Source organism: Onychomys torridus, chromosome 8 (assembly GCF_903995425.1).
Source record: "Onychomys torridus chromosome 8, mOncTor1.1, whole genome shotgun sequence".
NCBI lineage: Eukaryota > Metazoa > Chordata > Mammalia > Rodentia > Cricetidae > Onychomys > Onychomys torridus.
This window is the reverse complement of record NC_050450.1, coordinates 9450887-9474105: the sequence shown is the minus strand read 5'-3', so window position 1 is coordinate 9474105 and position 23219 is coordinate 9450887. Positions and strand designations below refer to the sequence as shown.

Genomic DNA, 23219 nt, shown 5'->3' with positions numbered 1-23219 from the left:
TGTGCAAGACAGCAACATCCAAAGATGGATAAAAGCTAGGGCAGGAGTCGCTGCTGACTTGGGACCGCCTCTGGATGATTCATGGTTTGAGTGGTTCTTAGTTACTTTTCTATTACTGTGAAGAGACACCATTACCAAGGCGACTGGTTTTAAAAAAGCATTTAATTTGGGGGTTCATGAGTCCAAGTGTTAGTGTTCACAATCATCATAACAGCAGGTAGGCAGGCATGGAGCTAGAGCAGTAGCTAAGTGCTTATATCCTGATCCACAAGCTGAGGGCAGAGCTACACAGAGAAACCCTGTCTTGAAAAAACAAAACAAAAAAATCAGGACCAGGAGTTCGAGGTCATCCTTGGCTAGAGACCAGCCCAGCTGTCTCAAAAAAAAAAAAAAAAATTAAATGTGACTGGGGATGTAGCTCAGTTGTGTAATAGTCAATGCTTCAACTTGACAGGATCAGGATCATGTAGGAGGTAAGTCTGGTCCATAGGTATTGTTTAGATTAGGTTAGCCTCTATGTAGATTAGGTTAGCCTCTGGGCATGTCTGTGGGAGGTCTTCCAGATTAGGTTAATGAAGGAGGGAACACCCACCTAAATGTGGACCCAGGACTGAATGGAAGGAGAGTGAGAACCGGGCAGCAGTATTCACTCTCTCTGTGTTCTGACCAGGTGCCACACAGCCAGTTGGCCCCGCGCCTGTGGCCGAGCCTTCCCTGACATGGTGAAGTGACCCCCTGAAGATGTGAGCCTGAAGAGGCCCTTTTCCCTTTAAGCAGAGTTTTGGAGGCAGGAGGATCAGTTCTGCTGCTCATGAGTTTGAGGCCAGCCTGGGCTACATAAGACCTCATCACAAATAAACAAAAGTTCATCAGACACCTCTGTGCATTTCATAGTGACTTTGGTTTTTCCCAGGGTGCAATACTAGAGGCCAGGTTGGTAGGAGACTAATTATCAGTGACACAAATACTTTGGGAGGGTTATTTGGAGACCCTCCTCCACACCCAGGACACCCATCTCAGGCCAAGAACCAGAGGCCCAGCTGCCTACCTTCATGGGTACAGGACCAGGACTCAGAGAAGCTGTGACCTTCGCTTAAGTTCTTCACACTGTCCCTGGTGACAAGATACAGCCTGGAGCTAGTGGAAGAAGATGAGTTTGACAAATTGTCCTTGTGCACATGCAGGCCACTCCCTGGCAACCAGCCCCACCCAGCCCCTCCTCCATGCAGGCCCCCCACCCCATCTCACCCTATAAGCAGCTTACCCCCATCTCCCACCCCCTTAGCAGACTCTGCCCACTTCCGGGCCTCTGGGTGGCAAAGCCCCCACCTGAAGCTGACTGGGACGTTCAGATGCACTCGAAGGTCCTGGCCCTTCCTCGCTTGGATCCCACCATCTAGGCTGGCAGTGCCACGGACACGGATCAACCACCTGAGCCCAGCCTGCCCCAGGGTCCCTGCGGTGCCCATCTGAGCTGCCTGAAGACAAGGTCTGGCGCCTACACCCTCTGGGCCATCATCCAGTCCTGGCTGTCACCAGCCCGTTGTACAGATGGAGATGCTGAGCCTCTGAGGGGCAGAACCACTGCCATGGCTGGGGCTCAGGACATAGCCAGGATGCTTCAGCCCCACTTATAAGCCCCACTTTAGCCGCCCCTACCCTGGTAGAGGATGTGTTGTCCGTGTTCTCAGTCATACTCAGAACCCACAGACAGCTTGGCTGGGTGGTGGGGCAGACAGCCCAGAAATGAGACCATGACTTACACGCATTCTGTTCCCCCCTCCAGACCACATGGCCTGGTCCTGTGGCAACCTCATTTGAATCTGTTTCCTCACCAACAGTGGGATTAAAGAAGGATCTGCCCTTCTTGCTCCATGGTCACTGGGGCCCACAGTCCAGGAAACCCAGCTGGTACCCAAACACCTTGACACTCAGCTGGCAGCTTGGTGTCCATCTTGCCCTATACCACTGGGCTACTTGAGAAAGAATCCAGAATGAAGATAGAGAAACTTAGGGTGATCCAGGCAAAGCTTCTGGAGTAGGAGGGAGGGTGGGCTACCAGAAAGGTCAAGGGCGTGTGGGGCCCAGCCTACCAGACACACTCTCCCACACATGTTCGTTGACGTGCACAGTAGTGTCCACGGCCCAGTGCAGACACACCTTCCTAGGACAGGTGTGAACATGAAGCCAGCATGGATGAGCTGTGATGAGCTGGCTCGGAACTGCAGCTGCTTTTCCCTGCTTCCCCTTCGGCACCCCTGTAGGATTCTGCCTGGCCACCTGAGCTGCTCTCGGTCCACATGGTCACTGGTCCCTCATCATTTCTCATGTTATGATGTAGACTTTATTCCTAACATTGAAAGTCAGGAGATTTTATATAAAATCCTAACCCATGGCTTCTTTGAAGACAGAAATATTAGTTTGTCTACCCACCCCTCAGTAAGGGGTGACCAGAGCCAAGAAGCAGCTGCCAGTGTGTGGACGGCTGTTCTTCTGGGCACTACAGTCCCTGCCTGCCCTGTGGTCTTGGATCGGGTATCTGTTGTTATTCTCTTTGTCTTAACAAAATACATCTTGGCATGTGAGTATGAAACATGAGAAAATAAAAGACTACAGAGAGTGCATTCTAAGACAAAAATGTTTGTTATGTTTTTGTTGAAGAGGGTCCCAAGTACCCCAGACAGGCTCCAACCCATCATGGGGCTGAGGCTTGCCTGAAAACTCCTCCACCTTCTAAGTGCTAGGGTTACAGGCACATGCCACCATGCCCAGCTAGAAAAAAAGTGTTTATTCCTAGCCCACCTGGGCTTTGGGCTAACATCTGGTCTGTGTATAAACATGTCAGCACACACCCAAGCCACCCACGCTGCTGGCTCTCAGATGTACACAGACATGGCATTTTACAAGAGCAAATGCTGCAGGCAGAGTGCGTGCCCATCATGGTCCCCACCCTCCAGAATATACATGAGATCCTGTGCCCAGAGTCTCTGCTAAGACAAGAATTAGCAACGGACCTGATCACTCAACTGAAGACAGGCTTCCAACTACAAGGTACATACCCTCAGATATTATGCACACACATACCACAAAAGCACACCCAGGTCACTCACAGCACAACTTTTCACTTCATTTTATTTTTTGATATGGTCTCATGTAACCCAGGCTCCCCTCAAACTTGAACTTCTGATCCTCTTGCCTCCATCTACTGAGTGCTAACATCACTTCCACGTCTGGTTTTATGTGGTTCTAGGGGTTCAACATGCACTTGGAGAGGTGGGGGCAGGGATTGTCAGTGTGAGGCCAGCCTGGGCTACATTTTATCTCAAATAAAATAAAACAAAATTTTAAAACACCACAAGGGCTAGGAGACGGCTGGGTCAAGAAAGTGCTTGTCAGAGCACGAAGACCTGAGTCTGGGAGCTTCCTGATTGGGCTAGGCCGTCTAGCCATTCAGCACTGGTCTCACCACCCCAGCACTGGGGTTACAGGTGCCCACCTCTGCACCAGCTTTACAACACTAATTTTAAAAACTGGGAGTGATTGGCACCATCAGAAGTTAGACCAGGGGTCACCTTGGTTAGGGATGGGGTACTGACTAGAAGAGAAGGTTCTCTGGGGTACTGGCCTCACTGGTGCACAGAGGTGGAAACACACATCCTGATGGGGCTTTGGGACTTTTCTGTGTAGAGGTTACACTTAAACAAACACCAGGCAGGCCTGGCCAGCAGTGGTCCACAAGGGATGCATGGACACCTGCAGTCTTCCCAAAAGCCCATGCTAGAATCTGGGTCACTGGGTGGGAGACAGGGTGGTCAGAGCACACCAGATTTATTACCTTCTTCTGGAGGTCCTTCATCTTTCTGGATCTTTCTCCCAAACAGTCAGAGCTGTCCAGGTCTGGCTCTGGGCCCCAAGAATTCTCTGGCTCAGTCTCTCTCTTCTCTTCCTGCCTCCAGAAGGATTTGGGGCCCAGCAGACTGTGGATGGTGTCTTCAGCATTTTCCAGCTGGAGTCCCAGCTAGAGAGAGAAATCAGGCTCATAAATGAGTAACCCAGTCATACAGATAATCAAGGGTAATCCTACAGACTGGTAACAGGGACCCAGGAGGCTAGCCTGGAGCACTCAGGGCTCCCTAGGCTCAGGAAACAGGGCACAACCTTGAAATTTTCAGGCAAAATTTCCTATGGATTCTTTGGGGGCTTCAAATGCCACCTCCTCTGAGAAGCCTTTCTTCTCACAGCCCCATCCCAGGCCACATCCCCACCTGGGTTTCCAGCACGCAGCAACAAGATAACGCCCAGGCCCAGTCGTGGGAATGCCCTTGAGGAGTGTGGGGACTCAGGAATTATCCATGAGGCATCCACTAGCCCAGATGATTCTCAGAAGCTGGTGGATGAATGATGAGCCCTTCCTCTGGCTCTCCTCTCATCTGAGCATCCTTCATCCCCCTGATCCCTCACCTCTCCTCCTTCCTGCACATTTATAAGCCATCCACCCACCTATCCATCTTCTTTCCTCCTGCCCCCACCCAGACATCTGGTTTCCCGTCTTTTCACCTCCTCTCTCTTCCCTCCTGCCATCCAGCTCTCTTCATGGTGTTGGAGAAAAATCACAGGGGTGGCACCCCTAGCTAGCAGTGTCTGGGTGATAGGCCCTGGTCTCCCTCAACCAGAAAGGGCTGGAAGAGCACAGAGGACTCATCCTGCACACAGACTCCAGGGCCTTGGGGCCAAATGTCAGGACATCACAACAACCCCTAGGACACCAGCCTCAGCGGTCTTCCCTCTCCCCTCTCACTAAGTTGGAGAGCTTGCCTAGCATGCACTAGAGTTCCTGCTCCAGCACCATAAGAGGGAAAGGAAGGAATGAGAGAAGGAGGGAGGGAGGGAGGGATGAACAGATGGATGAACAGAGGGATGAACAGAGGGATGAACAGATGATGGATGAACAGAGGGATGAACAGATGATGGGTGAACAGAGGGATGAACAGAGGGATGAACAGATGATGGATGAACAGAAGAAGGAAATTGTCTCCCACTGTTGCCGCATATTCATGCCTTCCTCATGGTGACAAGTAAGGGCTGTTTCACATATGCTATCCTCTCTGTGCCCCCATCCCTCCACCCCACTCCTCTCTGTGCCCCCACCCCTCCACTCTGCTCCTCTCTGTGCCCCCACCCTTCTGCTCCGCTCCTCTCTGTGCCCCCCTCACCCCGTTCCTTGTGAACACCACTCTTCTCTTCTGGGACCTTTGCACTCACTAGTATCTTGCTTAGCAGGCATTGTCTGACCTCAGCTTTGCACAGGTCCCGTTGACTGAACCTAGAGTCACCATCCATGGAAACACACCTCTGGATCCATCCATCAGGTGTTTCCAAAGAGCTAAAGAGAGAAAGGAAGACCCACTCTAAAGTTGCTCCATTCTATGGGCTGGAATCTGGTCTGAATAAAAAGGAGAAAGTCTTAGCCAGTGATTCAGCAGATAAAGGGCTTGCAGCCTTGGCTGATAATATGAGTTCTACCCCTCAAACCCATTGAAAGGAGATACTTGACTCCCATCCTCCACAGGCACAGAGTGGTGTCCATATGCTCTACCCCTGACAATAAATCAATATTTTAAAATAAAAAAGAGAGAGCAAGCTGTGCGCCAGCATATGTGTGCACTTATATGCGTGTGCCCTCATCCATACACATGCACACACATTCTGTGCTTCCCAACTGTGGGTGCAGCGTGGCCAGCCAGCCACTGCTGCCACCACGCCTTCCCACCGCAACGGACTGGACTATTGAATAGAGCCTTTCCTTCACTTCATCTTGCCATGGATCTTGTCATCATAGCAACAAGAAATTTAATACAATGTCCATCCTTCATGTCTCAGCTCAAACCTCATGTCCCCAAATAAACAGTTTAAAGTTGCCATGGTCACTTTCTGCCATTTCCCTCTCTTGTAAGACACTGTTCAAAACAACACTGTCCACCATCTTCATGAAACCACCTGTGTCTGCTCACAAATGGTCACTCCTAGGCTTGTTGACAGTTGACCCTTCATGGAAGGGGTGAGGAGAGTCATTGCAATTCTCTCCCAACTGCATGTAGCCTCTTGGCCTTAGAGAGGAGCTAGAGTATGTAGGCTAAGGAAGGCTGGGGACAGGACATCTGTGCTGTCATGGAAGAGCCATCATCTACACCAAGTGCAGACCTTCCAGCATGGAAGTAACTCTGTAAGTAAGCTTAATGAATTCATTGGTTCCTCAGAGTGAACTCTGGTGAACTCAAACTTTGGCTTGTCTTTAGAACTTTCGATGGAGGAGGTAGAAGTTGTTTAGTACTCCCCTGCCCAGGGAGAAAACTCCCACAATAGCCTCTTAGAATGGAAAGTACCAGGGGAGCAGAGACCATGCCTTAATTGTTCATCACCATGTATCCAGAGCCGAGCACATTGCTTGGTACATGTCAGCTAGAGGAGGAATATTTCTGTGATGGACGGTAGGTAGATAGATGGATAAATGTAGATGGATGGGTAGGTGGGTAGAATGTGGACAGATGAATTCATAGAGACAGATGGAAGGTGGGAATACAAATTGTGGATGAGTGAATATGAGTGATAGATGGAGAAAGGAATGGATGAGTGGGTGGATTAGAAGGATAGACAGATGGATCAGAGAGATGAGTGGAAGGGTAGATGGATGAGTGGGATGGATGGATGGATGGATGGATGGATGGATGGGTGGATGGGTGGGTGGGTGGGTGGGTGGGTGGATGGATGGATGGATGGGTGGGTGGATGAGTGGGATGGATGGATGGATGGATGGATGGATGGATGGATGGATAGATGGATGAGTGGGATGGATGGATGGATGGATGGATGGATGGATGGATGGGTGGGATGGATGGATGGATGGATGGATGGATGGGTGGATGGATGGATGGATGAGTGGGATGGATGGATGAGTGGGATGGATGGATGGATGGATGAGTGGGATGGATGGATGGATGGATGGATGGATGGATGGATGGATGGGTGGGTGGATGGATGGGTGGGTGGGTGGGTGGGTGGGTGGGTGGATGGATGGATGGATGGATGGATGGGTGGGTGGGTGGGTGGGTGGGTGGGTGGGTGGGTGGATGGATGGATGGGTGGATGGATGGATGGATGGATGGATGGATGGATGGATGGATAGATGGGTGGATGATGAATGAAGAGGTATGAATGAGAGGGTGGATATTGAAAGGGGTGAGCTGGATGGAAGGATGCTTGGCTAACACGTGTGGACAGATGTATGACTGTTATCCATGGGCAGGTTAGATGGGTCAAAAAGTTAGATGGAATGTAGAACAACAGAAGTGAGGGACAGGTGGACAGATGGATGAACAGAGCACTGCTTGCTCTGCCTCCAGGACAGGCCCTAGGGAGATGGCAAGTGTAGCACTCTTACCCCCAGCAGGCTGAAGGCCCGGCCAGCAGCATGGACAGTGGGTTTACCCCGGCAGAACAAGGGAGGGAAGAGGCGGAGGAGAAGAGGAAGGTCCTTTCCAGGTAGCCTCCCAGGCTGCCAGATGCTAAGGGAAAAGAGGATCTGGGGAGCTAGAAAGAGGTTACACCCACAGTGTGTCCTGCCCCAGGAGAGGGTTCTCCATCATCTCCTCCACCCAGTGAAGGCTGATGGGGAAGCCAGAGCACCCCTCCATACCCTACATTTCCCAGGATAGCTGAGGTGGTTCAGGGACCTCAGCTGAAAAGACGTCTGTGGCCTCCCCCACTGCCCATCCAGAGACCTAACACAGGCCCTGTGCAGCAGGGTAAGCCTTCCACTAAGCTCAAGCCCTCTACTTGTTGAGTCAGGTTCTCTCTAAGCTGCCCAGGCTGGCTCTGAACATGCTCTGTGTCACCCAGGCAAGGGAATGAGTACCCTTAGGCCCTGTGTTCTTGGAGATTGGAGCTCTGGGGTCCTCAGGCCTTGTGGCCCCAGGTGAGCCATACTTGAGTGGAAGGTGACATCAGAATAGGAGTGTTTCCAAGTCTCAGTCTGGAACTGCTGACTGAGGATGTCCTTAGGGAGGGAGTCCCAAAGGTCACGTTTCAGGGGATCATCCGTCTCCAGCAGCTGCAGGATGTGGCCCCACACAAAGGAGCACACTGGGGCAGAGCGGCAGCAACAGACACACAGTTAGTCACTGGCCAAGATTCTCCATCTCAGCCCTGGCCTGCCACACCCCCAGGCCAGGGCTGCTCAGGACCCTGCAGCCTGAAGCTCACAGGAGTAGGACCCAGCCTGTGTATGAAAGTCTAACAAGCTTCCCTGAAGGTAAAGGAAAAGTATGAAATGGGACACCTTGGCTTGGAAGTCAGACCCAAATCTGAACCCTGGTTCAGCTCCACAGATACAAGCTGTGTTACCTCAAGATGGTGCTACTACCTCTCTGTACCTCATCTGTGAAATGGGGACACCAAGCTGCATTTCAAATCCTCGTTCTACCCAGAGCCTTTTAGAGCCTTATGTGTACGCAGGTATGTGCATATGTGTAGAGGCCAGGGGACAGCTGCAGATGTTTCCTGGGCGCTATCCACTTATTTGGGGGCAAGGTTTCTCATTTTTCTCTGGAGCTTGCTGATTCTGCTAGGCTGGCTAGCCAGCCAGTGCGCTTGAGAGATCCACCTGTGTCCCCTCCGCAGCACTGGGTTACAATGTATGCCAACATAGCTTGTATACGTGGGCTCTGTAGAATGAAGCCAGGTCCTCACACTTACTCAGCAGGCACTTTACTGGCTGAGCCACGCCCAAGCCTTACTTTTATTACTTTTAAGTGCATTGGAGATGCTCACACCAGCTCTCTGAGCCTCGGTTTCCTCATCTGTGAAATGAAGTAACATTTCTCAAGGGGCTGTTGGCAAAGGTCAGTCAAGGCCAGAGCCAGAACCTGAGAGTCTAATTATCTCAAAGCAGACAAAGGGGTGATATATGGTCCATGATGAAGATCCCACCAGGGTCCTGCAGAGGCAGGATGAAATGGGTGCATTGTATGCGCAAGTCCATGGGGATATCGCCCAATGGGAACCCTGGCATAAGATAATGTAAGCTTTCAGAAGGCACAGCTGGAAGCTTCTCAAACATCTGGCTGTGGTATAGGACTGATTTGGGGGAACAGGGCACTAATTTATCCCACCGGGCAGCATACAGCCTAGTATCTACGGCCCATGGCTGATCTCTTGGAAGCTTAGCAAGCTGATTACTATGATTCAAGACAAAGTCCCTACATCACCTGCTTCCTCAACCCCAAGCCTGAGACTAGGCTACATCTTCGGGTGACCCTACTTCCACAGAAGGTCACTGGAACATGGGACTGGGTTGTTGTTTCATTTAGTTTTACAGTGTGGAAGATGGAGCCAAAGGCCTCATTCTATGTGCAAGGCAAGTGCCCTGTCGCTGAACCATACCCTGGCCTGCATTTACTTGAAATGAACACAACACTTGCATCGGTGGCTTAGTTTCAGGAAAATGTCAAGTCACCTCAGGCAGATGTGTAGGCAGGTCACTTTGGGTTATTGGTGCTAGTGGCTCAAAACTGGAAACAGCCTCCACCCCTCGGTGGAGACAGGTAAAACAGATGGGGGTGCACATGCATGCTATTTATGTGTGCTTGTCTCTGTATTACAAAGATGTTTGTGATTGGCTGGCTGGTTGTTTGACTGAAGTGCTGGGGATAGAACCCAAGGCCTCATATCTGCCAGGCAAACTCTCTGGTGCTGTGTTGAAGTTTAGATGCCACTCCAGACAGATGCTCTCAGGGAATACTTTCCTAGGTTGGGGGAAGAAGGCCTTCACTGTCCACCTACTCATCTTCCTGCCCTGCCCTTTCAAACATGGCTGAAGAGAGAACAGAAGAAAGACTGTCCTCTCACACCATCCTCACATCCTCATGTCCCCCTCAGCATACTCTGAGGCACATGCTGTCCCCATTTCACAGACATAGAATCAAAGGCTCACAGCAACGTACACACAGGTGAGGAAGAGTTGTGCTGGGTGGGCCCCAGATGTCAATGTGCTATGCACTACATACGTTTTTAAATTGTTTTTAAATTTTAATTTCAGTGCAGGATGAAGACCAGGCCTTTCATGTTAGGCAAGTGGTCTACCACTGAGCCCAGCCCCACCCCAGCTCCAGCCCCACCCCAGCCCAGCCCCAGCCAAGCCTTTGTTCTTTGGAGACAGGGCCTAGAACTCATGATTCTTCTACCTCATTACCCCTAGTGCAAGAATTACAGATGTGCACCATCGTATCTGGCCAGTTGTTACTGGGTTTGTGTTTTTGTTTAGTCAGCTGAACTTATCTTTTATATTCACACCCCAAGCTCAGAGTTCTCCCATTTAAAGGGAACTCACTGATCCCCCAAAGGGTCTAAGATTGGTATCCTCCATCTTTCTGTCTTGGTGGTTCTCTCTTTCTCATATCAGGGTCTCCTGTAGACAAGGCTGGCCCTGGGTGACTCTGTACAGAACTGCTGTGATCTGGACAGAGTGAGCAGACCCTGGTGAGGCTCAAGGGAGCTGAGGACCTGAGAGAAGGGACTCTTCCCTAGTTATCCATGGGCAGGATGGGGGCTGGAGTTGCCATGTGGGGGAACACACTGGTCAATTGTCCAGAACAACTAAAGACATAGAGGGTGAGGGAACTCCTAACCACACTGCCCCACTCTAAGAGACACGTGGTACAGACCCTCCTTAACACCCCATACTACCCTACTCGCCCTGGGTAGACCGCTCAGTTGCCTGTGTGTGCAAACACTTCCTCACTGGGGCAACTCATCAGAGCCAGGCAGGCATTGACATGGAGCTCTGTGTCCTCCTCAGGAGCTTGGTACAGGCGAAAGAGCACTGACCTCTGGCTTAGGAAAGATATCCATCATTAAGCACTCACCCCATAGTGCCCTTGTTCCTACAGTTGACCCTGTACCCTACTGTGAGAGGTAGTGAGGTCCCAACCCAGGTCTTCTGCAAGAACAACAAATGCTTTTAAGTTCTGGGTTGTCTGTACAGCTCCTCTCCACTTGAATTTTTAAGATCTTTTATTTATGTGTGCTTGCTTATATGAATTTATGTGCATCATGTGTGTATACACATGTATACGTGTTTAAATGCCAGAAATCAACACTGAAGACCTTGTCACAGTCACTTTCCTCCTCATTTTTTAAATTTTATTTTATCTGTATTAGTGTTTTCCCTACTTGTATGCTTGTAGACCATATGCATGTTTGGTGCCTGTGACAGCCAGAGGAGGGCATTGGATCCCCTAGAACTGGAGTTACAGATGGTATTGAACTGCCATGTGGGTGCCGGGACCTGAACCCAGGTCCTCTACAAGAGCAACAAGTGCTCTTAACTTCTGAGACATCTCTCTAGCCCCTCTCTGCCTTATTTTTTTTTAAAGATTTATTATTTTACTTATGTGTGTTTTCTTGCATGAGTTTATGTGCAGCATGTGTGTACAGGAACCCTTGGAGGCCAGATTCTCCAGAACTGGAGTTCTAGATGGTTGTGAGCCACCTTACAGGTGCTGAGAACTGAACCCAAGTCCCCTGTGAAGGCAGCAGAAGCATTTCTCCAGCAGTCTTCAGCTTATTTTCAAGAAAGATTTACATAATGTTTATTTAAGGACTCTCACTAAGCCTGGAGCTTAGCAGTTCAGCTGGACTGGCCGCCCACCAAACCCCATGGATTCTCCCATCTTTGTCCCACTCCACAGAGCTGGGATTACAGGCATAGCCCACCATGCTCAGCTTTTATGTAGGTGCTAGGGATGAAACTCAGGTCCCCATGCTGCACAAAAGGCACTTCACTGACTGAACCATCACCCCAGCCACCTTCTCTTCCCCCACCAATGCTCTAGGTACCGTTACAGAGTGAGGCCTGAGGACAACTGGAAGAGAACGTAGTAGATGAGGCTAACATGTGCTAGCAGACTAGATACCAGACTACAGAGAGCTCAGCAGTTCATGGGTAAGGACCTAACCTTGACTGAGTGACAGACAGGTGGGCCAGCTTTTCCTATAATGACATAGACAATAATTGTCTTGGCCCTTGCAGCTTCTCTGCCAAGATTCCGCTCAGCAGTTGTAGTAACAAAGTAGTCACAGATAGCCCATAGCTGTCTGTGTACTGATAAAGAGAAGACAGCAGGCCAGGAGGCGGCCCATAGAGTCTTCCAGTGCTGGTACTTATGGGTTTGGACCACATGGCAGTATCAGAAGTCCAATATTATTTGTGAATTTATCTGGTGAATAATCAGCTTCCCACACTAAGCACGGGTTCTAGAGGACAGAGGCAAAGTGTCTCCTCACACTGGTACCTATGCAGGCACCCAGCGCACAGGACCTGCTCAGTAAACATGTAATGATTTTGAAGGAAAAGGTGAGTTGACAGCCCAACTGTAGCAAGAGGGAAAAACACCAGGACTTATGTCTGCACAGCAAGGGACCCTCTGGAAGGCCTGGAGAGCTGCCAGCTGGATCTCTGGAGAGACACCCCTCAGGGATGCGCAGGCACTCAGCACAGGGGTGAGAGCTGCTGCTGCCAGACCTGCATTGCCGATGGCCTTCAGTACAAGCTGAAGCTGCAAAATCATGGCAGTGGGGTGGACTGTGAGGCCTGGAAGGGTCCCCCGCTCCACCCACTTGTCCAAGGATGACCTGCCAGGCAAGACCTGAACCTAGTGTTGGGACACTAGCCATGCTCACTTGACCAGCATCCACAGGCTCCAGCAGCTGCAGTTCACACCCAAAATCTCTCCCAGAATCTTCACAAGGGAGCCAACTCCAGGTAGCTGTTGGCAGTGCCCATTCAGAGCAACACAGAGGTTGTGTACCAGAGCTGAGATGCCAAGGAAGGCCCCTGGGCTGAGACTGCAATACTGGCTAGGGATGTACAACAGCCCACCCAGCCCCAGGAAGGCTGGTAAGTGATGTGTGAAGGTCTTCAGTCCTGCTCAACCCTGAGTCAGCCTGGCACTCCCTAGGCAGCCTAGTCCCTACCTCCTGCTGTGGATGAGGGACTCTACAGTGACTAGTTTCTAGAGAGGCCCCAGGGGTCCTGGGTATGTGCCCAGGAGAGAGATCTATACTCTTAGACTACATTCATGTAACGTCTAGGGGCATTTGGGGCCTCACAAGAGGAGTTAGGGGGGCTAGGGGTGTAGCTTGGTGGCATAGCACCTGTCTAGCATGTGCAAGGTCCTTGATTCGATGCCCAGCATCAGGAAAAAAAAATTAGTGCGAATGTCACTGCTGGATGTGGTGGTGTAGGCCTGTAGTTGTAGCAGTAGGGAAGCTGAGGCAGGAGAAGCAGCGGTTCAAAACCAGCCGAAACCAATAGTCAGACGCTCTTTCAAAAAAGATGAAGCAAAGCAACAGCCAAGAACAGCAGCAGCTGAAGGAGGTAGGAGGGAGCTGTTGTCCTGATCTAAGACTGGGGTCCTGCTAGATGTCCTCTCATAGCTGAGACAACGTACAGCAGTTACCCAATCCCATCCTGTGCCAGCAGCACTGAGTTGAATGACTCTGGTCCAAGCTGCCAGCTTGAGTGAGCAGGGTGAAGGTCCCTCAACAGAAGCTGAATGGAGAGTCCCTCAGGTGGCCCACAGGGCCAGGCCACCTCACACGTGGCAGAACAGCCCCTGAGCAAGAAACAAGCCAAAGTTCTCTCTGCATGAGTGGATACATGAGCCAGTGACCTGGACAGCCTACTGCACTCCCACCTGGAGAGCTGCACAAGAGAGAAGTCCTCTTCCAGAGACTGGGGGGCCCCAAGGGCAGGCCAGGGTACCCAGGAAGGCGCCCCTGGGGGACTAAGAGGCATAGGCTGGGGGCTGGAATCAGCTCAGGTGTGTCATGAAGACAACTGGCCCACTAGTTCCGTCAGAAGGCTTCTTGGGAGTATGGACCACCCCTCTGCCTTTGTTTTAATGTAATTTCTCTAAATGCAAGCTTGAGTCTCTTGATTCTTGGACTATCTTGGTCTAAGCACCAGCTCAGAAGCTGCCTGTGAATTTAGCAACAGGCTCCCACACTGAGTGTGCCTTCCAGCACACACGGCCAGTCTCCAGCTCACGCCCTGTGCTCCCTGCACACCAGCCTCTTCTGCCATACCTCTCTTCCACACTCTCTTATCAGTTCTGTTTGCTGTTGGGGAAGCCTCTCAGAGAGGTCAAGGACCTGCCTCACATTGCCCAGCTTGTAGGTGATGGAGCCCTGCCTTAACCCTGGGGTTGGGCCGCCATGCTCAGTTCTTGCTGCTTTTCAAAACAGCTCTGGGCTCAGTCCTGGAAAAAAATAAAAAACAAAAACAAAAACCAGATCCTGGGGCCCTGGTGTAAATGTTAGCTTGAGACATCCAGTGCTGACAGAGTGGAGAAAGAGCGTAGTGGGCACTGTTCTGCTGTGGATGAAAGACTGCCCACTGGTCCACAGAGCATGCAAGGTACAAGGTGTTCACAGGGAGGGCCCACCAATCTCTCTACAGCAGGAGTTTCAGAATTTCAGCATTTATATTTATGCATGTATGTGTGTATGTGTGTGTGTACATGTAAAAAAGAGAGGATGTGTATATGAAATTTGTATGTGTAAATGTGTGAATGTTGGTATATGTATATCTATATGTGAATGTGTGTAATGTGTGTATGTGAATGTGTATTAGTGTATGTAAAGGTATGTGTGCATGAGAGTGCTCCTAATAACTAAGCTATCTCTCCAGCTCTACAGGGGCCCTTAGAATTGCTTTATACACGTCATGTCATTTCTCACCACAAACCTAAATCAAAAGAACTAGGTCTCTCTTCAGTTCCCATACCAAAACCAGTCTCCGAGGGCTAAGGGGACGGTTCAGAGACAGCCCCACATAAACACTGATGGAGTGGTAACCCTCCATAATTGCAGCACTCAGAAGGAAGAGACAGAGGACCCTCAGAGCAAGCTGGCTCTCTAGACTAGCCTGCACCAGTGAGTTCTGGGTGGCCTCTGTGAACATGCACCCACACACATACAAACCCACACCTGCACACATGCGAACATGCATCCATGTGCACATTTTTTAAAGGTCCAGAGGGGTTGAGTCTCTGCTCCACATCACACAACAGGGATACACATTGCTGGAATTCAAATCCAGATCTCACTGGTATGGTGGCACACACCTAGTTCCAGCACCTGGGAAGCAGAGGCAGGATGATGCACAGTTTGCAGGTAGCCTGGGCTCCATAACAAGTTCCAGGGCAGCCTAGGATATATACCAAACTCTGTTCCCTTCATATGAAAACCAGAGCTGTGGTAGAAATCCTGCCTTGAATATAGCACCATGTTTCAGCCGCATCCCTGGGCCATGGAGGGAAAACATAATTCCATGGTGGGAGCAGATCACCCTCATGTGTCCAGCAACCCAGCCAAGGAGGGAAGTCGGGGCTGGGGGGGTGATGGGTGGACTCACCAACAGTATAAACACCATGGCATCTGTGGGCTATGGGATGAAGGCTAGCGACCACAGCCATGCCTCAGCCTGGTCTGCCTCCTCCTCCCTAGCCAAGATGAGCTGCTTCATGAGGCCCACACAGTTCTGGGTGCCACAGGAAGGCAGAGCATCTAGCAGTGGATGCCTGTGGAGAGCACCACAGTAACAGTGCTATGTCACTGATCTTGCTGCAACCTTTGGTCAAATGAGGACAAGGTTGGGGACAGGGGAGGGACAGGCCCAAACTCTCTGAGGAAGGAGCCATGCTGGGCCTGTGTTCCTTTTGCTATGCCCAGCTGGCAAATATAAGAGCTTTGTTCATCTTCTGCCAGGACCTGCCAGGGGGATAATGAGGCCCTGGGTGGCCAGTGGGTTCCAATTTAAGCATCTAATGCTTTCAGCCCAACACCAAGCAATGGGTGGCTTGACTGATTTTATTATCTTGTTTCATAGCACTGGGAACAGAGCCCACAGCCTCACACACTAGATAAGCGCTCTCCTGGGCTACTGCCCTGCATTGTTTTGATTTTTCATTTTGAGACAGAATCTCACTAGATTGTTTAGACCGGCCTTGAACTCACTCTGTACCCAGGCTGGCTTTACATTCATGATCCCCCTGTCTCAGCCTCCTGTGTAGCTGAGATTATAAGCCTGGATAAGGGGTTTATTTATTTATTATAAGCAAAGGATTTATTTTCCTTGTCTATTTGTATTAAGACGGAAAAAAGGTTAGAGGCCTCCAGAAAGACATTGAGGTGTCCTCTTGTATGGGGGTGGCAGTTTCTGAAGTGGGAACAATGACCGTATGGAGGCTCGGAGCTGCAGGAGACTGTAGGGTGCACAGGTGGAGACAGCGGTACCCCAACATTCTCCACACCATCCACTTTGTAGGTGAATCTCAGCTTGCTCAACTTTGAGATCGGAATGTGGCGACAAAGACTTACTCCAGGACTCCAGTAATTCCCCAGGAGACATGCTGTGGGCTGAGGGCCATCCCCCAAACCATTTCCCTTGTGCATCTGTGGGGCTAGCCTGGGGTAGGGGTAAGGGCAACAGATACTCAAGAGAGTATCTGTAGGGACTGCGATGGGGAGAAGAATGGGCCCAGGTTCAAGTCTCCATCTTAAGGCTGGCATGGTGGCATGTAATCTCAGCATTTAGGAGGATGAGACAGGAGGATTGCTGTAAGTTCCAGGCCAGCTGAGCTAAACAGCAAAACAAATAACCCTCCTCTGCTGTGTGACTCCAGGCAAGTACCCTAAATGTTCTGTGCCTTGATTTGCAAATCCAAAGAGTAGCAATACAGCGGCACTTGCCATGGGTACTTTGAGAGCTCAGTGAATGGGTATCAACAGTGCTCATAAAAGCCACGTGCTCCTTCTCATGTATGTGGTCATTTTATAAAGGGCAAGGAGCTTCCCTGAGGTGACCCAGCCTGGAGTCCCTGGAGTGAGGTCCTCAGAGAGACCACTGGGTCCCCGACATCCTTTGCTGGCCCCAGCTCTGAGGATGGGAATGAGGTTGAGGTGGGATTCTGACATGCAGCACCCCATACTAGACACATGGGAAGCCTCCACAAGAGGGACCCAAGGGGCTTCCCTTGCTAATCCCTGAGTTTGTACAGATGCCGTACCAGGGGGAACTTCATCTTCATCTGCCAGCCGCAGCCTTCAATCTCAGCCCCACAAAAGCTCGAGTCTTGGGGGAAATTCCAGACCCCACACAGGAAGGTTGGAGTCACAACCTATCTGAGGATCCCAGAGAGCACCAGGGCTACCCACCCCACCAAGGAATCCCCAAAGACAGCCTGCCTGTGGTTCAGCCTCCACCCAGAGTGACGCCCTTGCCGATCATGATGGCATTTAAAAGGTGAACAGCGCCAGACTGCAATCAGCTCATCCACAGAAAGGCCTTGGAGCTCAGACACCAGCATTAGAAATGTCTCTGAGGACTGGGGTAAAGAGGGGGTGGGATGTCAAAGGGAACCCCATGGTCACCTGGCCCATCCTCCATTCCCAGGCATCCACACACATCCAGCTTCCTGTCTGGAAAACACACAGTGGCTGTATGTACTCCATCCACAAATAAGATTCGTATCCCACACTAGGATGTGGTGGTGGGAGACAGGGTGCACTCTGCCATCTCAGAGCTCAGGAGGCTGAGGAAGGAAGACTGTCACAAGATAAGGCCAGCCTGGACCACAGGCTGAGACTCAGTGTCAGAACTGAAAGAAAAAAGTGCCATGGGATCTGCACATGGGACACAGTGTACCCGTGGAGGTCAAAGGGCAGCTGTGTGGAGCTGGTTCTCTCCTACTTCATATGGACTCCACAGATTGAACGTAGGTCCCAGGCTTGTGTGGTCAGCGCCTTTACCCACTGAGTGTTTGTGGCCCTTGTTTTTGTGGTTCTTGTTTTGGTTTTGTTTGTTTGTTTTTGAGATCAAGTCTTAAGTAGCCAAGGATGACCTCAGTCACACTGACTCTGCCTCCTGAGTGCTGGGACAACAGGCACCTACCACCATACCATGTCCCGTCTATCCAGCCCTGGGGTTCTGTGCAAGCCAGAAAAGACTTAGTTACATCCTTAGCTCCCTGGTGAATCTCAGCTTGAACTTTTTTTCTTTTTGACCTAAGCAGTCCTGAATGAAAGCTGTGCGTGAGATTCAGTCTTTCTCCCTGTATTTGCCCTTCCCCTTTCCTGCTTGTCAGGATGTGCCTCTCCCTTTCCAGGACTGTTTTTCAGACTTTCTCCAACTTTAGCCTGGTGATAACCCCATTGCTGAGGTAGACGCCCATACAGACAGTTCTGCCATTATCCTTTTCTCGATGCTGTCATTCAATGTGAATGACATAGTTCCTTCTGTACACCTGGACCACTTTGCTAATCTGCTGGCCTTTGTGGTGTCCTCCTTCGGAATGGGCATAGATCAATTATACTTCTTTCTCTACCCTGGAGAAAGAGGGGAAGATGATCTTCCTCCAAATGTGATACAGTGCATTGAAATGCCATTTGTGGTTCCTGCCTCAGTTGGAAGTTACCAATCACAGCTGTAATTCAGCGATGGCTACACACACACACACACACACACACACACACACAAAGCGAGTTTGAATATTTAGTAAGGAATAATTTCCAATTTGTAGATGTTATTATATTATTTGTTTGTTTTTAGTTTTTAGTTTTTTGAGATAAGGTCTCACTATGTAGCATCGTCTAGCCTGGAATTCCTGTACAGATAGACAAGGCTGACCTTAAATTCAGAGATCCACCTGCCTCTGTATTAGAATGAAAGGCCTAGGCCATCATGCCCTGCTGTTACTTTCTTTGCTTGGGTTCAGCCTCACTCTTTAGCCCTGACTGGCCTCAAACAACCCTCTTCCCTCAGCCTCTCAGGCACACCTCTGTGCCATCTTCCTGGCACACTGGTTTTTGTTGCATGCTGTGTTTTTTGGAATTTGGTTTTACCTTCTATGGTGCTGAGGATGGAACACGGGGCCTTGTGCAGACAAGACCAGCAATCTACCTGCTATGTCTGCAGCCCTTGAGCTTTTCCTGTCGGAAAGTGACTGTCAGCAGGGATGACAGGAAAAAAAGCATGGTCAAAGTTTCCAGTCCTCGCCTGAAGGCCAGTCACAGAGAGTCTAAATATTCCAACAGACAGAGGGCTGCCTTCAAAGCACAGTCTTGATTCCTACAGCTGCTTGGTTTGGGTAAACTGACTTCACCCTCCCGTCTCAGCTTCCCTTTATTTCCAGGTCCCTGCTGCAACCTCAGCCCAAGGCCTTGGGAGAAGCAAGCCCAGAGGAGCCATACTAGGCCCACCTCCTGCTGCCTGTTCAGGAATGAGCCTGCCCAAGGCAGAGACATGCCACCTTCAGTGCATGGCTGCTGCTGAGACCAGCTTAGTCTCAGAACAACACAGGATGTACCCAGCATCGTGGCACATGCTGTAGTTTGTAGGGAAGCACAAACGGGGGTCATCACAAGCTCCAGACATCCTGAGCTACAGAAAGAGGCCCTGTCTCAAAAACACAGAACAAGAAAGTTGCAGAGTGTAAGGCAGCCTCCTTGAGGCCAATGTATCCACCCCAGAATGCAGGGAGCCTTCCTGGGATGGACCTTCTCATCACATGGGCAGCAGATTGACTGCCACTGCTGAAGCTGGCCCCGACTCCAGTAACCAAGAGCCTCTTTGTCACCCCACCATGCCATCTGGAGACCATGGAATCCTGGGCCTGCTTCTCCCTCTCTGATGCCTAGCTGCAGGACTTAGGGACACCTAACTATCCACAGCCACCACTAACATATAAATAAGCACATACTATGTAACTCAGTCTCTGGGGCATTTGGCTGAGATGTAAATCTGTGTTGGAGTGCTTACCTAGCATGTGTGAGATCCTGAGTTCTGTTCCTAGCCCCACCAAAAAGGAGAAAGAAAAGAAAAGAAAAACAAACAAACAAACAAACAAAAAACCCACTTGGCTCTACAGCCAGCATTTAATAAATGTACATAGCTTGAGTTTTCTTTCAGAACACATGCACCCTGCTCCTCTCAGCCACCCCAGCAGCCACCCCTCCCCGGCTCCTGGGTGAAAGCTTTGGCTAGGCTATTCCCACCGTCCCCCCACACATCACCAACCCCCACCCCTCAGAGAGGGCCACACTGGGAGTTTGCTCTTTATGGGGCACTAAGTCCTGGCTTTGTTTCAGGACTGAAAACAAACCTTGTCTGGGGCCACTGGCCTTAGGAAGGAGGTGAGACACTGTGGTCTCCTGGCAACACAGGCAGGGCTTGGTCCTCCCCAGAGTGTGTGTATGTGGAGGGGTTGCTGGGGATCTGGTGGAGGTATGTCCCTGGAAGGCCTAACAATTTATCTTTTGGCCCAAGGTACCTCCTAGGGAAGATGGGGGCCCTCTGATACAGGCACGGCTTGCTGCCTCAGGGAGACCCAGGCCCCATAGTGCACCTTGTCCTGAGTCATGGGACCAAGAGAAATGGACAGCCTCGGGTCCAGAAGTGCTCTGGGGCTGGAGAGGAGAAGCAGGTCTGTCCCATGACTTCCCATGGTTCCCATCCTGGAGCTGGGCAATAAGATGATAAGAAAAGCGTCATAGTTCTCAGTTGGAGAACTGTGTGCCCAAGAGACAACAATCAGGTTGTCATGACTACAGGCAGGGAAGATGTTGGCATCCAGCTGGTGGAGACCAGGAGTACTTCTGTATACCACAAAGAACAGGGCACCCTTCCCCCACAGCAAATAACACTCAGGGTGAGAAGCCTTGCTGTGGGAACAGACCGCCTGGGTGAAATGCCCGGCTCTGCTACTTCCTGGCTTGGAGTATAGTCCCTACGTTCTGCAAACCTAGTTTCCCCATCTGCAAAATGGGCACAGATAAGAATTTTCCTGAAGGTGGAAGTAGGTAGCATGGATGAGGTCCTTAGCTTCTGGCCTAAGCACAGAGCAAATGCAGAGCAAAGTCCTGGGATCAATACCCTGGCATAGAATAAACCAGACATGGTGGCACACCTCTATAATCCCAGCATTTAGGAGGGAAAAGCATCAGAACAAAAGCTCAAAGTCATCTTCAGCTACATAGCAGGTTCGAGGTCAACCTGGACTACATGAGACTCTTTCCAAAAACAAAACAAAGCTACCATGTCTCTATATATTTTTGTCCATGATGCCCCTCTCTGTGGGAAGTGTTAACTTTAGGGTGACAGGAACAAGCTGGCCATGTCATAACTCTATCCCCAGAACCAGGTGCCTGGTGCAAAAACAGAATCACACTTGTACCTTAGGAGGACCCTATGTCAAAGCTGAAGACCAGACCACTTCATCTCCATAACAACCACTAGAAGAAAGATGAGGAGGCGGCCAGAGCGGCCAAGCTAGGCTCTGAATTTAAAGAGGGGTTAAAGCCTGGCTTCTGACTTGTGTCCTTGGGGGATTCAGACTCTAAGGGAGTGGGATAGGGGAAGAGGGGCATGGATATCATTCATAAATACCATTCACAGGTCCTTAGCTAAAGGGTGCTGACATTTCCTTAACTCCTTGCAGGAAAAGAATCAGTACAGACAAACATTCACAGCTGAGGAAACTGGAGCAGAGAAGCCCGTAGCTGAGGTCACGTCTCTGACAATGAGGTCCTATTCAGCACCGACAAGGAATGGAGGCCAGATCCATGCTGCATAGTGGGCTGATGGGTAATAAATAGGGCTGCCTTGGGGGGTCCTGCACTCGAAAGTGATCACCATGATGGGTGTGCACCTCTGGATAAGCCAGAACTGATACTGGATCGGATTCTCACCAATCTTCCTGCCTCAGCCTCTTCAGAGCTAGTGGGATCCACCACACCCTGCTCGATTGGACACTTTAAATAGGTGGCTAGTGCCAGGTGGTGGTGGCTCACGCTTTTAATCTCAGCACTTGGGAGGCAGAGCCAGGCAGATCTCTGTGAGTTCAAGGCCAGCCTGGTCTACAGAGCGAGATCCAGGACAGGCTCTAAAACTACACAGAGAAAATAAATAAATAAATAAGTAAGTAAAAAGGTGGCTAGCATCTCAAGAAAGGTGGTTTTTGTTTGGGCTTTTTTATGTGTATGTGTTGTGTGTGGTATGTGCATGCATCTTCACATATATGTGGGTGCATATGTGTGTTGGTATGCATACATATGTGCTCATGTGAATCCAAGATTTGGATATTTTTTTAATTGCTCTCTAACATATTTTGAAGCAGGAACACTCAGTTGAACCCGAAACTTGCCAATTTGGCTAGTCTAGCTAGACAGTTCACTGCCCTTGACTAAATCCTGTGCACTGGGATTGCAGGTGAGCTACTATGCCCACCCAGCTATTTTTTTATTTCTTTAGATTTATTTTCATCCTTAATAACCTGTATTTGTCTATGTGTGGGTATGTGTATTTTTTTTCCAGGACAGGTTTTCTCTGTGTGGCCCTGGCTGTCCTGGACTCACTCTGTAGTGAACTTGACCTCAGAGATCTGCCTGCCTTTGCCTCCCGTGAGCTGGGATGTGTAAGCAGTACTCTCAGAGGGCAGAAGAGGGCATCAGATCCCCTGGAGCTGGAGTTACAGGTGGTTGTGAGCCACTCAGATCCTCTGCAAGTACAGTGTATGCTCTCAATCACTGAGCGTCTCTCTGGCCCCCAGCTAGCTTTTCATGCAGTTTCTGGGGATCTGGACTCCCTTGCTCATGCCTTCACGGCAGCATTTTACCTAATAAGTCATCTTTCCAGACCCTCGGTTAAGGTGTTTTTCAAAAAAGATTAATTCTAGCAGAGGTAGGGATGTGGTTCAATGGTAGAGCACTTGCTTAGCTCTCGAGGCCCTGGGTTCAATCCTTAGCAGAGGAAAAAGGAAAAATAAGGTGATAGAAATCACAGACAGATGGAGAGTTTGGGGCCGACCTAGGCCTTGTAACAAGACCCTGTCCCAAGATCAAAAACAACAGCCAAGTATGGTGACATGTGCCTGTAATCCCAGAGAGTTCAAGGCCATCTCCTGCTACACAGTGAGTTTAAGGATAGCCTGGGCTACATGAGACTCTATTTCAAAAAAACAAAAACAACAAAAAAGTGATAATAGAAATATTATTATTATTGGGGCTGGAGAGATGGCCCAGTGGTTAAGACACTGGCTGCTCTTCCTGAGGACCCAGGTTCAATTCCCAGCACCCACATGGTGGTGGTTCACAAACATCTGTAA

The 23219-nt window shown here is 50.2% G+C and overlaps 1 protein-coding gene across 1 annotated transcript in view; it reads right to left on the bottom strand.

Annotated features, from left to right (window-relative positions):
• Positions 1 to 23219, bottom strand: part of LOC118588235 — a 99768-nt gene that overhangs the window by 62393 nt on the left and 14156 nt on the right. Inside the window, 15 exon segments of the mRNA XM_036194444.1 lie at positions 668 to 735; positions 1049 to 1137; positions 1330 to 1478; positions 3836 to 4018; positions 7439 to 7479; positions 7482 to 7562; positions 7984 to 8139; positions 10750 to 10778; positions 10780 to 10883; positions 12447 to 12637; positions 12761 to 12912; positions 13210 to 13301; positions 15473 to 15638; positions 17323 to 17444; positions 20848 to 20900. Of these exon segments, the coding sequence (XP_036050337.1) occupies positions 668 to 735; positions 1049 to 1137; positions 1330 to 1478; positions 3836 to 4018; positions 7439 to 7479; positions 7482 to 7562; positions 7984 to 8139; positions 10750 to 10778; positions 10780 to 10883; positions 12447 to 12637; positions 12761 to 12912; positions 13210 to 13301; positions 15473 to 15638; positions 17323 to 17444; positions 20848 to 20900 (1676 nt within the window).